This window comes from Musa acuminata, chromosome BXJ3-6 (assembly GCF_036884655.1).
Source record: "Musa acuminata AAA Group cultivar baxijiao chromosome BXJ3-6, Cavendish_Baxijiao_AAA, whole genome shotgun sequence".
Lineage (NCBI taxonomy): Eukaryota > Viridiplantae > Streptophyta > Magnoliopsida > Zingiberales > Musaceae > Musa > Musa acuminata.
Window position 1 is genome coordinate 38338032 of NC_088354.1, and position 16720 is coordinate 38354751.

At 42.7% G+C, this 16720-nt stretch overlaps 2 protein-coding genes and 1 long non-coding RNA gene across 5 annotated transcripts; 2 read left to right on the forward strand and 1 right to left on the reverse strand.

The window, feature by feature from the left end:
• Positions 1 to 1609: 1609 nt before the first annotated feature.
• Positions 1610 to 6700, forward strand: LOC103989616 (respiratory burst oxidase homolog protein A). The gene is made up of 14 exons (XM_009408507.3): positions 1610 to 2581; positions 2668 to 2827; positions 2895 to 2943; positions 3324 to 3437; positions 3911 to 4333; positions 4438 to 4821; positions 4893 to 4988; positions 5091 to 5206; positions 5296 to 5463; positions 5539 to 5698; positions 5786 to 5983; positions 6054 to 6182; positions 6251 to 6329; positions 6423 to 6700. Exons 1-14 carry the CDS (start codon positions 1942 to 1944, stop codon positions 6530 to 6532), a joined length of 2826 nt encoding a protein of 941 aa, XP_009406782.2. The 5' UTR covers positions 1610 to 1941; the 3' UTR covers positions 6533 to 6700.
• A 652-nt stretch (positions 6701 to 7352) lies between these two features.
• On the forward strand, positions 7353 to 11188 carry LOC135639609 (reticulon-like protein B1). Of its 3 annotated transcripts, none has more exons than XM_065153444.1 (6): positions 7353 to 7643; positions 8734 to 8914; positions 9004 to 9148; positions 9233 to 9302; positions 9398 to 9575; positions 10756 to 11188. In XM_065153444.1, exons 1-5 carry the CDS (start codon positions 7448 to 7450, stop codon positions 9565 to 9567), a joined length of 762 nt encoding a protein of 253 aa, XP_065009516.1. In that variant the 5' UTR covers positions 7353 to 7447; the 3' UTR covers positions 9568 to 9575; positions 10756 to 11188. The 3 variants fall into 3 exon arrangements, with proteins under 3 accessions (XP_065009516.1, XP_065009518.1, XP_065009517.1); XM_065153446.1 differs by having other exon boundaries at positions 7355 to 7643; positions 9007 to 9148; XM_065153445.1 differs by lacking the exon at positions 10756 to 11188 and having other exon boundaries at positions 7355 to 7643; positions 9007 to 9148; positions 9398 to 9752.
• A 133-nt stretch (positions 11189 to 11321) lies between these two features.
• On the reverse strand, positions 11322 to 16122 carry LOC135639610 (uncharacterized). Its single transcript, XR_010496995.1, has 4 exons — positions 15893 to 16122; positions 14585 to 14878; positions 14214 to 14324; positions 11322 to 14113 (listed from the first exon to the last, which is right to left on the reverse strand). It is a non-coding gene; the product is annotated as an uncharacterized LOC135639610 (long non-coding RNA).
• Between the last annotated feature and the right edge of the window lie 598 nt (positions 16123 to 16720).

Consider the following 16720-nt stretch of genomic DNA (forward strand, 5'->3'; position numbering starts at 1 on the left):
ACGAGAGCGAAGGATGGCAGACGCAATTTGGGACTCGGGAGAAGAGAGTTGAAATGTAGTTCAAGATTGGCTCCATCGATGCCTACCAACACAAGTGCGGACGAGCAAGGCGACACCGGATGAACTTTGGTACTGTGATAGGGGTAAAAATGAATTTGACATAACCCACCAGATTTGACGTAATACACCACGACGTCAGCCACCCCTGGACGGCACACTGCCCTAGGGAGCGAGCATTAACACTAACGTAATTTGCACTCACACCCGTCGTACCCAGACGACCTCATCATCTGACCCCGCACGACCAACCGAGGCAGAGGAAGGCATCGACTGACGCTCGCCATACCCTGCGGTAGCTCGGCCTTCCACGCAACGCCCACGACGACGACAGACGCCATCAGAAGTACGGCCCTGTTCCGGCAGGATGGCACATCGGGTAACATCAAGCTCACCTACAAATACCCCATGGCTCCCAACGAGCAGGGGGAGATCACTTCACCTAAACTCCTCTCCCAATCACTAACTTGATCGTCGGAGGGGTTGGGCCGAACCACCGACCCGACCTTTGTGCAGGTACTCGACCGAAGCTAACCCAACCCGGCGTCATGGAACTTTCCAGCCGGACCCCCCGCAATCGGCCACCGCAAGATCCCGAGAGGAACCACGTCTGATCCCGGCCATTCGGACCCTTGAACCAGCCGCGTCGACCCCAAGGTCACGGCTAAAAAGTTATTTACCATAACAGGTACCACCAGATTTGATCCAACGATTCAAAGGAGAGCCATAATATTACAGTAAAACTATCACCTTCTTAGCACGAAGGTACTTTGCACAATTATCATGTTGTAATTTGACTCTGTCTTATTATGATGTGTATGCATGACTTATCTTCCCTCTATTAATTTGACGATTATGTATAAGTCACATGTTAAATGATAATTGATCGATTATTATGATGTGTAGCAGCCTGCAGGAGTAGGTGTCGGCTATCAGTGGTGAATTGATCTTGTGCTTTTCCAAGAGGTGAAGGTTTGTCAGAGTGTTGAAGAGTTGCCACAATACGCTGTTGAAGGTGGCCGGCCACCTTTGCCTGCATATAGAGAAAAGGATTGTCTACCTACCCCTGATCTCATCGTCTCCCTCCTTTGCTGTGGCAACCACCTTATCGACTTCAACTGGTTCTTCTCCCATACATTAGATTAAATACTACACGATCTTCCATGCTGCATTAATTACTAGGATCGATTCTTCAGGTTTCCAAGAATAGGAATCCGTGGCACAGACTGTGTCCAATTACTACTACAAGTGACACCTCTCTTAAAAGCCAGCCTCCTTTACATTTTGCTCATGGGAGACGAGAACACATTGAAGAGGAAATCCACCATCGGAAAGAGAGAGAGAATAACATATGAAGCATCAGCTTCAAGGAAGCGTGGAAGACTTTAGACATTGATATTATTCTAAGCACTATTTCTTTGGCAGAGTGGACTTTTTGGAAACCTTCTTGTTAAACGAAGAGCAAAAATTAGGGAGAAGTTCTCACAACGTGTTCAGAAAACAATGCCGTTGACCAGAACCAAACGATTGACGACGAACAGCTTCTCTTGCTTGATTTTGATTCTGATCGATAAACCTGACGTAGAAGCATTGTGGTCAACGCTACAAAGCACTGGGAGCCGTAGTTAGCTCCACCCACAAAGGCCTTCTTTTCGCGTTGATGAGTGCTTCTTCTACTCGCCGTCTCGCTCACTCTATACTATATATAGCGCTCCTTTAGCTCCTCTATATTTGGCGTCGACGCGTAGTCGTGTCTTTTGCTGTACGATTCCAAGCGCGTTTGGTTACTCCACTACTTTTTTCGTATTCTTCTTCCTCTTCCTGGCCTTGATCTCAGAGCCGCTCTATCTCTGCCTCCCTCTGGTCCCTGTCAGATAGCTTGGGATGAGGGGCTCGACGCGCCACGAGCGGCGATGGGCGTCGGACACTGTGCCCAGAGGGCGGGTGATGAGCGCGGGGTCGTCGCCGGGGACCTCCGCGTCGAACGACGGAGAGGAGTTCGTGGAGGTGACGATCGACCTCCAGGACGACGACACCATCGTGCTCCGCCGCGTCGAGCCGGCGCCAGCGGCGGACTCGGGATACTTGTCCGATGCCACGGGGTCGGCGGCGTCGCGGTCGCCCTCCATCGGGCGGAGCTCGTCGCACCGGCTGCGGCACTTCTCCCAGGAGCTGAAGGCGGAGGCGGTGGCGCGGGCGCGGCAGCTGAAGGAGGACCTCAAGGCCGAGCTCAAGCGTTTCACGTGGGGCCACGGCCCGTCGCGGGCGGGAGCATCCACCTCCGCGGGCGGGGCCGCAGGGGCGTCCCCGGCCCTGGACTCGGCCCTGGCCTCCCGGGCGGCGCGGCGGCAACGGGCGCAGCTGGATCGGACCCGATCGGGAGCCCAGAAGGCGCTCCGGGGGCTCAGGTTCATCAGCGGCGGTAAAGCCACCGCCGTCGACGCGTGGAACGAGGTCCAAAGCAACTTCGACAAGCTCGCGCGCGACGGCTATCTCTCGCGCTCCGATTTCGCCCAATGCATAGGTTTCCTTTCCGACCCGTCACACTCCTCCATTTGTCCCCGATCAATCGGGTGATTCACTCAACTAAAACCAGCAAATCGGACGCAGGCATGAAAGATTCCAAGGAGTTCGCGCTGGAGCTGTTCGACGCATTGAGCAGGAGAAGAAGGTTAAACGCGGAGCGCATCACTAAAGAGGAGCTGTACGAGTTCTGGTGTCAGATCACGGATCAAAGCTTCGATTCTCGCCTCCAGATCTTCTTCGACATGTAATAATCTAAACTCCCTTTAAAGAATTCGCATGAGATTATGGATCGACCCTTCTGTGGTTGTCAGGGTGGACAAGAACGAGGACGGCCGGATCACCGAGGAGGAAGTTAAAGAGGCAAGTACACTGCATCAGATCTTCTTCTTCCTCTGTTTTCCTCGTTGAATCGTGAATTCGTGTGTGTATCCGATTGCATCGATCGAAGCAATCAGATACACGGTGATCGAGTTGGTGAGCGGAACCTACCTGCTCTTTCCCAATACATCTTAGGCTCCAGAATTTTATTACTATGGTTTCTATATCAACACGTAAATGTTTGCATGTGGAAATAAGAGGGGAAAGGTTGTGACTTGATCTAAGATGCATGAAAAAAACACGATTACTCACTCTGTCACCACCAGCGGTAGGTGAGAGGCGCAATAAGTCAAAGTAAGAAGAAGACTTTGACGTTGGATTTCATTATCTTTCTCTTCTAATGGACCAGCGTTGCTTTCCAGATCATAATGCTGAGTGCGTCCGCAAATAAGCTGTCGAGGCTGAAAGAACAGGCCGAGGAATACGCAGCCTTAATCATGGAGGAGCTGGATCCCGAGCGGCTCGGCTATATCGAGGTCCGAATCCCAGACTCTCTCTTGTAAATATCATTGTGGCCACCTAAGGCAGGTAGACTTCTTCTTCTTCTTCTCCTTCCATGATTCGTTGACTTCTTGTTTCTTCCTCTGCACCACGCAAGGCATGTAGACGTATCTTGCTTTACACTGCCTTCAGCGTATACCTACCTATACATGACCTCTAGGCTTCTAGAACGTCGAAAACCATGTCGAAATTGCCTTGCTGGATGAGGATGATGATGCTATTTGGTGTTTTCTAAGATACCACCACCGTAGTGGTTGAACGGCTGTCGGCTGTCGCTGGTGGCGTTCTTGGATCAGTGTCATCCAAATCACTGGCTTTTTGCTGGTGGCGTTATTGCGAAGAAAAGCAAGATTGCTGGAATATGAAACCATCGTTCTCAATAATTGAGTTCGATTAATAGATCGTATTGCGTCGTTTTCCAACATTTGTCCCTGCTTTAATTTTGCAGCTGTGGCAACTGGAGACATTGTTGCTTCAAAAGGATACGTACCTTAACTACAGTCAGGCGCTGAGCTACACCAGCCAAGCGTTGAGTCAGAACCTGGCCGGGCTGAGGAAGAAGGGGCCCATCCGGAAGCTGAGCACGAAGCTGGGCTACTACTTGGAGGAGAACTGGAAGCGGCTGTGGGTGATGGCGCTGTGGGTCGGGGTGATGGCCGGCCTGTTCGCCTGGAAGTTCATCCAGTACCGGCACAGGTACGCGTTCCAGGTGATGGGGTACTGCCTCACCACCGCCAAGGGCGCGGCCGAGACGCTGAAGCTCAACATGGCCCTCGTTCTTCTCCCGGTGTGCCGAAACACCATCACCTGGCTTCGCTCCACCCGGCTGGCCCGTGCTCTGCCCTTCGACGACAATATCAACTTCCATAAGGTTATACCTACCAAGGAAGCTTTAAGTCGGTCCAAGAAAAATAAATTTATAGGCGGTGGATCGAAATCCTGCTACTGACTGACCGTTTGCGTGATTAAGTTTAGGCGATAGCGGCGGCAATCATGGTCGGCGTGATCCTCCACGCCGGCAACCATGTCACCTGCGACTTTCCGCGGCTGATATCGTCGTCGGCTGACAAGTACAACATGTTGCGGCCTTACTTTGGAGAAACCAAGCCCACGTACATGGATCTCGTGCGAGGCCCCGAGGGCGTGACCGGGATCATAATGTTGGTCTGCATGGTGGTGGCCTTCACACTCGCCACGCACTGGTTCCGCCGGAGCCTGGTGAGGTTCCCCAAGCCCTTCGACAGGCTCACCGGCTTCAACGCCTTCTGGTACTCCCACCACCTGTTTGTCATCGTCTACGTGTTGCTCATCGTCCACGGAGAATGCCTCTACCTCATCCACAAGTGGTACAACAAGACGGTAAATCTCTCTCATTCTCGCAACCTTGTCACCGAGTTCTTGGCGATGCTAAACCTTGTTCTGCGATGCAGACATGGATGTATCTAGCAGCTCCTGTTCTGCTCTACGTTGGGGAGAGGAGCCTGAGAGCCCTTAGGTCCGGCTATTACTCGGTTCGGCTCCTGAAGGTACGTAGCTCACTGATTCTGCAACCGTAGAAATTTGCATAGCATTGAAGAAGGATTCTCTAATGCTAGTTCGTGCTTCCACTAACTGAGCTCTGTAATCAGGTCGCTATATATCCCGGCAATGTTCTGACGCTCCAAATGTCAAAGCCCTCCGCGTTCCGCTACCAGAGTGGTCAGTACATGTTTGTTCAGTGCCCTGCTGTATCGCCCTTCGAATGGTAATTAATGCCTGAGATGTTAAGATTGTCTTCCTCATCGCTTTTCATTCGTACCACAAGCACGCCATGTTTTCTTTCTATGTTCCCAGGCATCCTTTCTCCATTACTTCTGCGCCGGGGGATAGCTACCTAAGCGTCCACATTCGACAACTCGGTGACTGGACACGAGAATTAAAGCGGGTCTTCGCAGCAGCCTGTGAACCTCCGGTGGCCGGAAAGAGTGGCCTTCTGAGAGCAGACGAGGCCACCAAGAAAAGGTGCGTGCGCCGAACGAAGGGTTTAATATAACGTTCGTAGTGACGTCTCATAAGCAGAGCTCCTCGTAATTGCAGCCTGCCGAAGCTTTTGATAGACGGGCCTTACGGTGCTTCAGCTCAGGACTACAAGAAGTACGACGTCCTTCTTCTCGTCGGCCTAGGAATCGGTGCAACTCCTTTCATCAGCATCCTGAAGGATCTCCTGAACAACATAGTCAAAATGGAAGAGGAAAACGTGAGCACCGCATTCCTCGTTCAAACGAACTTTCTAGCCTCCATCTTCTTCATCCATTCTGGAAGACTTCATGTGATAATTTTGCAGGACGCGCTCTCGGACTACCGCCCACCAAAGCCACAGAACGGGGAGCGTGTCGATTTGGCGACGCTGATGAGGGCGTCGAGGAGAGTACGGTGGGCTCTCAGAACGACCAACGCATACTTCTACTGGGTGACACGAGAACAGGGGTCCTTCGACTGGTTTAAAGGAGTTATGAACGAAGTGGCCGAGTTAGATCAAAGGGTAAGTCAACAAAGTTTCCCGATTGTAATCCACAGCTCACGTATCTTTGCTGATTCAAACGGATGGTTAGGGCGTGATTGAGATGCACAATTACTTGACGAGTGTGTACGAAGAAGGAGACGCCAGATCTGCACTGATCACCATGATCCAAGCTCTCAATCATGCCAAGAACGGCGTCGACATTGTCTCCGGCACCCGGGTAAACTCCACCTGCACTCTCTAGTTTCTGTATCCTATCACACTAAACAAATCTTCTTAATGTTGTAGGTGAGAACTCATTTCGCTCGGCCTAATTGGAAGAGAGTCTTCGCCAAGATATGCTCCAAACACCCCCATGCCAAGATAGGTGAGTCCAAAGTCACAGTCTTTCTTCTCCGAGAAAAGTAGCAGCTTATAATATATGTAGGACCTGAAACCATGGCGTGTGAATCGGCCACAGGAGTGTTCTACTGCGGTGCGCCGGTTTTGGCGCAGGAGCTAAGCAAGATCTGCTATGACCACAACCAGAGGGGCACCACCAGGTTCGACTTCCACAAGGAGCATTTCTGATCGCATACTCGTTTACATGTCCCCTGGAATGATTGTATAGCCTTGATCATCATCATTTTTCCAACGGATGCTGATGAGCAAAAACAAAGAAAAATCAAGTATAGCATTAGTACAGAATATATTTGTGTGTGTATATATATATAATTCAGGCCAAAATGGTTTTGTTTATGAGTGCATGTTGTATTATTGTATTGGCTTTCCGATATGTTTTGTTTGTCTCCGAAATGATTCAGTAGCAATCTATAGAATCAAGATGTTAACTAAGATGACGATAGAGTGATTCATGTTCTGTGACTGTGTATGGTTTCGACGCTTCAAATTCGATGGTCGGTATCGGTACAATCTTTATCGGACGGTCACTAGAAGACACTTGGTATCATTTATTTCATTTTTTCCAACCATTTTGTCGTACCAATTTCCTCGAATATAATATACCTTTCGCCAACCACGGCGTCGGAATCTCCGTGTCCCCGAACCCTCTAGAATCTTCCATCGTCCGACGTGTCGCTTCATTGCCCCGTAAGTTTTGTCGTGGTGGGGTCCAGCGTCATACTTCCCTCCTTTAGGACGTGGCCACTTGGCAGCTCTTCATTGCCAAGTGCAAGCGGGACCCTTTGATGGGCTTGGCATATTTGATCGTAACCTGAGTTGGTGTTCGTTGAGTCAACGGCGTGACGGAGGATGGTTTGCCCGCTTTACGGGAGATGACGGCGGAAAGCAGTCCGTTAAGTAACGTCGACGTCATGTCGTCTCAACCTTTTCGATCAGACGGTCACGATGGCATCTGTGAGTCTTATGCTGGTATTGAGCCCTCCTCATTGGCCGCGGATATGTTCCTGTCGAGAAAGAATCTTCAGCAGTGGGAGAGCGAAAGGGTGAAAGCAGAGAAAGGGTTTGGCGAAGGCGATTCCGGCGATGGCGGAGCACGCGGAGGAGACCTTGATCGAGCAGGTAATGGAGAAGATCCGCGACGGCGTTGACTCCTCGTCGTCGTCGGACTCTGACGACGAGAAGTCGAAGGCGTCGGTGGTGACGGAGGCCGTCAAGTCCAAGATCAGCCGCCTCTTCGGCTGGGAGAAGCCCGTCCACCAGATCTTGGGCGGCGGAAAGCGTATGATCTTTCTTTCCCACCTTCGTTTTCTCCCTTTCTTGAATGCGATCTTGAGTACTCCGATCTACGCAGTTGTTGTTAGCTGCGATCTTGGAGTTCTATTGCGCTTGCGATCTGTCTGGATTCTCGCCGTAGGCATGATTTACTTGGATTTGCATCTAATTTCTTGAAAGGGTGAAAGAAAAGCTTAAGGCCTTTAACCTCTTTAATTAAAAGAGTTCGAAAGAACATAAACCGCAACTTGATCTTTTTGTATTGATAGCTATCCAGGTCAAGATCACTTGTAAATGTACCGGTAGCTTACAACATTTAACCTTTCTAATTAAAAGTCTCGAAATAACATAAACCGTAACTCGATCTTTTTGCGCCGACGGAAAGAACATAAACCCCAACTTGATCTTTTTGTATTGATAGCGATCCAGGTCGAGATCACTAGTACATGTACCGATAGCTTACAACCTTTAAACCTTTCTAATTCAAAGTCTCGAAATAGCATAAACCCTAACTCATATTTTTGCGCTGAGGGAAAGAACACAAACCCCAACTTGATCTTTTTGTAGTGATTACGATCCAGGTTAATATCACTAGTAAATGTACTGATAGCTTACAACCTCTTACCATTCTAATTAAAAGTCTCGAAATAACATAAACCCTAACTTGATCTTTTTGCACAGATGGCGATCCAGGTTAAGATCACTAGTAAATGTACTGATAGCTTATAACCTTTAACCTTTCTAGTTAAAAGTTTCAAAAGAACGTAAACCTTAACTTGATCTTTTTGTACTGATAGCGATCCAGGTCAAGATCACCAGCATTTTTGAAGGAACATAGAGTCCTAACTTGGTTTATTGCTACCAGTGATGATCCTGTTCCATATTCATCCAGATTCTTAAATCTATTCCCTTTGAGATTTATCTGAAACAGTTATTCTTGTTTCTTGGTTATTAAAGTCATCAACCTTGGTATTATTTGGAAATATGTTGATAGTTCATATATAATCTTTTGCATAAATGATTGAATCGTCCATGGATCTGGAAATCTTTTGTTGGTATGAGTTCTCAAATAATCTAAATTTCTGAACGTTCAACAGCTGCTGATGTTTTCCTGTGGAAGAACAAGAAAGCCTCTGCTGCTGTGCTTGGTGGGGCCACGGCTATCTGGATCTTTTTTGAGTTGATGGAATACCATTTACTTACTTTGTTCTGCCACTGCCTTATATTGTCTCTTGCTATCATTTTCCTCTGGTCAAATGCTACTTTCTTGATCAACAAGTGAGGGAATTACTACTAGTTTTGTTTCTTATGATCTGCCTTTGAATCAGATGTAACTGTCCAATCACTTACACATGCTTTCTTCATAGTAGGTCTCCACCTCACATTCCTGTGGTGAGCATTCCTGAAAATCTGGTGGTGGACATTGCACTTTCTCTCAGATATGAGATCAATAGGGGTTTTGCTGTTTTAAGGGAAATTGCAACAGGACGTGATCTGAAGAAGTTCCTCATTGTATGGTGCTTGATATACTTCTAAAAGAGATTTTGGTGTTCCGAATTATTTTGGTTTGGTCCTGATTTGACTTTTTGGGTTCAGGTGATTGCTGGGCTGTGGGTTCTTTCAACCGTCGGGAGGTGCTGCAATTTCTTGACTTTGTTTTATATAGGTAATGTGATCTCAGATTCTTTTTTTTTAATAATCTAGATCTATGTTTACCTTTGCATTGTATCTGAACATTGTTCTGCTTTGCTTCTGATGAAGTCTTTGTCACGCTGCACACTCTGCCTTTCTTATATGATAAGTATGAAGACAAAGTTGATGCGTTTGCTGAGAAAGCATCAGTGGAGTTCAAGAAGCACTATGCAGTTTTTCAGGCCAAGTATTTGAGCAAGATACCTAGGGGACCATTGAAAGACAAAAAGTTCCTATAGGCAAAAAGGTACACTGTGGCTCCAGTCCTTGTTATGACCACTTTATTTTGCTTTGAACTCTTCCTTATCCTGAACGAAGTATCTGGTCTTTGATAATGTTAATGTGGTAGCTGGGAGCTATTCCAGGTTTTTATGACATGGATCATACTTATGTTGGTATTATCATTCCAAGCATTAGCATTGAATTGTCTGCCATTTTCACTAAATATCTGATTCTGTAGAATCTACGTTATGGTTTTATACATGTGATGTTTAGGATTATATGAGCGTGTTAGGGTTTATATTCATTTGTTAGTCGTTCGGCGTCATCTTGGAGGATCTTGTAACTACCTAGATATCATAAAAATTGATCCACATTTGAAGCTTATCATAACAATTTCATGTTTTCTGTGGAGTAAATCTTTTTTCATGGTCAGTGGATTTCCTTCTTTTCCATCTTTGTCCTATGGAAGACATAAAAAAGAATCCTCAATAAGAATATGAAATTTCGGTTTGCTGCTGTGTGTATATATACATTATTTTCAGAGCTTTAAGAAAAGGTAAAGGCTATTTAGGTAAACCATTTAACTAACACAAAATTGGAAATTTGTTAAGTCCAGTAACATGCTACATGATAGAAGATCTTGCAGAATTGGAACTGTTGATGATATGGTGACTATGATAATCTTGTACTTTATCAATGATACAAACAAATCAGCCTAAAGATAAGAGTCGATGTTGTGATTGATGATAGTGGTCTGTTCTGTTTGCTTTTTCTGTTTTGAAATGTCAATTTCAAACGACAAAACAATTTTCATGTTCTCCAATGACAGGTTCATATCATTTCCATTGTTCCAGGTTTGGCCAAGCCAAAGATATTTGATGAACCAGAAACACCTAATTAAATAGGTTAGATAAACTTGATATTGTAGCTGTCAGAAGGAACAAGATATATTTGTGTTTAGCAGTAAATAAATTTTCTCGTCCATTTGGGGAAGTTCTGATATACATAGAAATATGAATTACTAAAATCAAATTTATTAGATCTATGGTTGCCTGTTGGTTTTGATCTGTCTGACTTTAAGAAATGTTTCTTTCATTATTTAATTGTCTTTTTTTCACCATGTTCCGGGATAAAGGCAATGGCCTTTATGCATACTTCCTGACCTCCAGTCATAACATTTGGTAGTCTTACTTTTGCTTCTACAGGGTGAATGACCAATCCTCTGGAGATTCGGGTTCGGGTTCAGGGAAGACAATGAGTTTGATTTAGGATTTGGCTATAAATTTGATCTTTTATGTCATAATGAGTGGCTAGGGAGGGTGTTAAGATTGCATGCATCAGTTATATGAATGGTGATAATCTGTGTCACAGAAATTAAATTTCTTCCCTGTAGCAGGTCGTGGGGACAAAATACACACCTGTCAACCAACACATCTGGTCTAATTTTATGTCATCATTATTAGTTGAGCTAGATGCATACAGTAATACGAAGAGTGCTGCATCAGTCTAGTGAGAGGAGGTTCAAACTAGATAGACAAAATGATGCAGAAAAACACTTGTTGGGGAAACTTCTCGTGACCACATTCATATTTACATTATGTTACATAGCTAGTAGAAGTATCTTTAATTTATGATTCATTAGTTGAATATTTACATTATGATGGTAGAAATTATTTTGGCCCATGATTCCAAGTTTTTTAATTTGTCAATATGGCATGATGGTAGAAATTTATGATTCATTAAGATATATATGCTAGGGCTTTTGTATAAATATTATTTCTTTTAGCTTAAATCAGCAGGCTTTTGAAATTTAGCTTAATTTGCTTTCAAACACAACTAGAAATATGATGTGGACGTGCCTGAAGAAAGCCAACCGATGTTTCTGCCAAGAAAAATACATCTTCCGTTTAAGATAGTTTATGAAAGTAAAAAAAGCGCAAATCGTAAGTGTCCCATACCAAACTTCTCTATGTTTTGACCTTAATGTAAATAAGGAGTGAGTGAGTGAGAGAGAGAGTGTGCGCGCGCGCTGATGTTTTGGGACGATGACATACGTTTTGTTATTAAGGTTTTTTATTTCACATTTTAGAGAGTGCTGATGTCTTAGGACGATGGCGAGATTTTTTTTTATTCGCAATGTCACTTGTTCGACACCGTCATGTTCCGTTACAGTTAAAATTTTGAACAATTTGCTGCTTTGCAGGCATGTCAAGTAAACAATAATTATTATGTAAATTGTTAAGTAAATTTTCCAGAAAAGAACCATTTTCTTCCTTGATGAAACAAAGAATTATTAACGTCAAGATTCATACATCATCCACAAATTTATTCCATGTCTTGAGTAGAAACTAAGACAAGAACCGCCAAACTCACACCATTTGTAACTCAAAAAGGGAGTAAACAGCAGCCACTTCTATACAGTGTTTGATGGACAAAATCACACCAATTGTAACTCAAAACATCACTAGACCAAGTCACCAACAAAATTCACCAGAAGAAAGCAATTTAAAGGATACAGAAACTGCGCAATTGAGATGCTTTAAATCTGTATCAAGAATGACAAAGTCAAAAAATAAAAAGAAAAGGTGAACTCTATAAATCCAGGCATCGCACTCAACGCACAAATCCAGGCAAGCATGCTTCGCATGAATATCTTTGACATCATCAGACTAAAGCTTATCTCACTCTCTAAGGATGGTAGCACACTTCTGAATTCCAGGATTGTTAGCTAAAAACCTTTGACATCAGACTAAAGCGAACATATTATTGCATATCTATAGATGAACCTTTTATCACAATCTACAACTTGCTCATCTATTTGGATCACCATCTAATTATTTATTTCATATGCTCCATTGGCGCACAATTTTTGCCCCAAGCAAAATTGACATAAAGTTGTGTTTGGCAGCACTAACAATAACCCCACATGTAGAACAATGCCCCTTATTCTATGCAACACTCGTGAGAAAACTAAGCTGCAATATATAAGTTTGAAACTAGAATTATAAACATATCAACCATAATACTATTGACATTGTCCAGTCTGTCTGATCAAGTTTCATTTTTGGATCAAATTGTCATCCATCTAGAACAGGTTAACAAACAACCATGATTGATTGATAAGCAATACTATAACACTTCAATATGTTGAACATGCAATTTTAAAATGCAGATATGCTTAAAATGAAGATTTTTAGAATGCAACAAAAGCATAAACTCACCTGATTATCTGCTTGCTTCAAGTCTTCCATGTTTAATGTCCTAAGTCTTCCCTATTTTCCGAATCCACTGAAAATATCTCACCTTTTTCAGTTTTATACTCCTCCCGAAACCATTACAGTAGCAAGTAGTCAGCTATTGCTACTTCAGCTAGCCCTAACTTACCGACAAGAATGCAAAATTGGAAGTCAGCCAGCATGGGCACCGACCAATGCAACTCGGGCATAAATTTTACTGTGGCATAAGGTACACTTATTTTATATAAAAATGGATTATATCAAATTTCACATTAGTAAAATAATTTAAATCCTGGTTTTCGTTTTAAAAAATTAGGCAAAAGGTAACTTTTTAGTGATTTTATGTGTAGAAAATTCAGGAAACATTAGTTATTAGAAGAAAATATCGTTGACGTTTTGATTAGCTCAATATGGTTCAAACCCATATGTTTATGGTTGTCCGAAGTGCCTCCGAAGTGAAAATGTAAAGCTTTGAAGGTGTTACTTGCCCGAAGACGGAAATCAAAAGAGATTTTTTTTTATCAAAATTGAAATCAAGTTAGTAATCAAAGGTCATCAAATTTGAGTTTGAATAGTTCAAAAGGAGTTTCTTGCATTAGGTTTAAAATATCTTTTGTGATTGTCTTCCTTATTATATTACATTTCTTGTCATAATGGATGAAAAGAAAGTTTATGCTTGTCTAAATCTTTATCCATGTAAAACAGATGAGTGGAAAGTGACGAGAATTCCACGATCACGTGTCAATCGATATTGTATTCTGTATCATTGGTGATGACCTAAGGTGTATACATAAAGAAAATTAAGTTACAAGAAAACATTTGAGTTCTTTTGTTCTTGGAGAAAATCATAAAGGTATATGTGTGATGAGGATATGCTATATTTTAATTTATATATAATAAAAAGTCAGGAAAATAAAATGTATATAAAAAGACTTATTGAAATTCTGCTGTAGGCTACGAAGAAAATATGCAAGATTAACAGCGTGTCAAATCTGTTAAGTCAAATCCGGAGCATAAATTTTGAAGATGTACAGACTTACCAATTCCTTTGTTCTTTCTCTCTTTCTGAATCAGCTCCTTAACAGGACGATATGCTGCTGTAATGCAGAGATTCTGTCCACAATTATTGAGGAATTTCATCCATATATGGTGACTCTGTAAACCCAAGAAAACATAACTTACCTTAAGATCACTACCAGTATATCCGTCTGTGATTGCTGCAAGCTCCTTGTAGTAAAGTCCTTCAAGGAAATCAACCTTTTCTTTTGAACAAAGCTTCATTAATATTGATCCCCTGCCCTCCTGAGATGGTAGCCCAACCATAATTCTATTGAATACAGGAAATCAGTGAATGGGAATACACATCTTCTTAGGAATAAATAAATTTATCTTTTGCAAAGAATTGTGTAGAGATAGAGTAAACAAACCTGTGCTCAAAATTGGAAGGTCATTTTAACCCTCATAATCCACGTCAAGATTAATCACTCAGAGGAATGGGTTCAGAATAACTCTCTCATTCAGCCACATGAATAGTTGATCTGAGACAGTTAATTAAATAAGCTATGTGTAATGGCCAATAACCAGCACAGGCCACATGAAAATTATCTACAAAACAGTTTTTCCAAAGACTTCCTAATTCATATTTTCTCTGCCACCAAAAATTTAGGTTAACTATCAAGAAACTCTAATAGTAAAATACAACCAGCTAGATTCGCATTTCCTTGTGGCAATTCACTCAGATTAGTAACTCCGAAAACTTGACAGAGACAAATTTAGCATGCTAGTAGAATCAGATTACCTTCTAGTATGGCAAACATATAAAGTAGCTTCTAGGTTGGCACATGGAAGAACTGCTAGATATGATAACTATTTCTGAGGTTCTTGGAACCGAAGACGAGGGAGACCGAAGAAAAGAACTACCAGATATGATAATAAAGGAGCTGAGGCTAGCAGCTTCATTTTTTGGTTCAGTTCACAAAGAAGTTGTACTTTACAGTTCTGCCATACAGTATGGACAATATCATGTTCTGATTGGCAGTTTGCAGTTGAGATTCCTCTATTAAAGGATCAAATGGGTCCACCTGGTATGATCCTTCAAACAAAAATAATTATTATCAGTTTGCCTGACCCATTTTGCTTCTTCAAATAATAATTAAGCTATTAAACTATGTAGACGGAAGGAAAAATGAGGCAGCAAACATCAAGTGATAAGAAAAAGCAGAAATATTCTGAGCACAGTTGCAGATGAGGAATTCAGCAAAAACCTCTTTCAAGACTAAATAAAATGTAAGAAACACGGCTAAAAAAAAAGAGGTGTATACAAGCACGACTAGTTTCATATGGCAGGAAGTGACATTGACAATTATTTCTGACGCCAAGAAAACACAAGATTACTCTGCTTCCTTTCGACATCATGTATAATACTAAAAAGCGAAAAAGGGACCCGTCAGCTTTTCTCGATTCAACAATGATATGAGGTCTTCTCGGTTTTGGAATTTTCATTAGCACCAGCCAAAAATGCCAGCCTTGCACCAGAAATAGAATATTATAAATTATTACTAAAATTCTAAGTGGTATTTCTTATAGAGTCCGCGTCTTGATTATTGCCTTCCGAAATACTCGGACAAATTCATTGGTAAATGAGAAAAAGCTATAACTATTCAATTATAATTATAAGCATGTTAAGGATTGTCCATCTGATAAAGATCCACCCCTTGTTTGAGAGAAGCCATAAAGTAATCACAAGAATAATAACAGAAGAGATTGTGACCTAGCGGTTGACTTCCGTAGGATGCCCAAGAATTTGCCCCAGGTAAGGTTGCGGGATCAGAACAATGTAAGGGAAATAATAACAAGCAGATACAGAACACGAAGAGGACCATTAAAATAGATCTTGAACACTCTTATCATCAGATGGGAAGGAAAGACAAAAACAAGCATATCTGTGACAATCAAGATTGTAATCTTTTCAACAGGAAAACAAAATCAACACCCAAATCATGGTAAGAAGACGAACTAAAGAAAAACAAGACAAATTGCCACCCAAGGCCGTCGTGATTCAAATAAACACACATCTAAAGAAACGATCCGAGCGTTAAGCTTTTACCTAAGGCAATACGGGAATTCATCGAAGGTAACTCCGGTCTCCCCCCGGTGCTCTGCTCCATATCAGAACCCAAGAAACCGTCCTCCAGGGTGCACCCGCTCAAATCGACATTCAAAAAGTGCGCGGAATCGATCGATCACCTACCAGTACAGAAATCGGTGGAAGGATTCAAGAACAACGTGTGCGGATTGAATCGAGAAGAAAGGAGCGGAGGGTTCCAAGAAACCGAAGCCGAGAGAGATCAAGAAATGGAATAAGGTTTCGGAGGACTTCTTGCAGCTATTTATATGAGCGGATGGAAGGTCTTCTCAGGAGCTTTTCTGTTTTGAGTCTGTTACCGATGCGTCAAGCTCAACCGTCCATCAAAAGTACTTAACTTCACACACGACAAATACCACGATAGTCTATATATATATATATAGACTTCCTAATTTAAAAAAATAAAAATTAATTTGCTTGCCTTTCAAGAAAATATAAATATTGAATATTATAAAAAACAACGAGCTACGTGAGCTCACCCCACTTCACCTCTGCGATGTGACTTAAATCATGGCGTGAATCGCTACATTACGAATAAGAAAGCTATGGGATACAATATTAAGACATTAAATCATATAAATGCTGTCGATATGCTTACGTTACGTTATTCATACAATATTAAGTTTGATCAGACATTCTGACATTAACGGACCCTATACAAATTTACAACATCATCATACTTCATCACAGGCTGTACCTCAGTTTAACCCAAATCAAATTGTCTGATCAAACTTGTTGTTAAGCTTAAGAGTGTTGGTTGAAAAAAACACAGAAGTACGGGGTCTTTAA

What these genes read in the sequence shown, in the direction of transcription:
- LOC103989616 (XM_009408507.3), top strand. Translation starts at nt 1,942, where the DNA reads ATGAGGGGCTCGACGCGCCACGAGCGGCGATGGGCGTCGGACACTGTG. An exon ending in CGATTTCGCCCAATGCATAG is followed by an intron (nt 2,582 to 2,667) that starts GTTTCCTTTCCG and finishes AATCGGACGCAG; the next exon opens with GCATGAAAGATTCCAAGGAG. An exon ending in ACACCCCCATGCCAAGATAG is followed by an intron (nt 6,330 to 6,422) that starts GTGAGTCCAAAG and finishes AATCGGCCACAG; the next exon opens with GAGTGTTCTACTGCGGTGCG.
- LOC135639609 (XM_065153444.1), top strand. Translation starts at nt 7,448, where the DNA reads ATGGCGGAGCACGCGGAGGAGACCTTGATCGAGCAGGTAATGGAGAAG. An exon ending in ATCTGAAGAAGTTCCTCATT is followed by an intron (nt 9,149 to 9,232) that starts GTATGGTGCTTG and finishes TTTTGGGTTCAG; the next exon opens with GTGATTGCTGGGCTGTGGGT. An exon ending in CTTGACTTTGTTTTATATAG is followed by an intron (nt 9,303 to 9,397) that starts GTAATGTGATCT and finishes CTTCTGATGAAG; the next exon opens with TCTTTGTCACGCTGCACACT.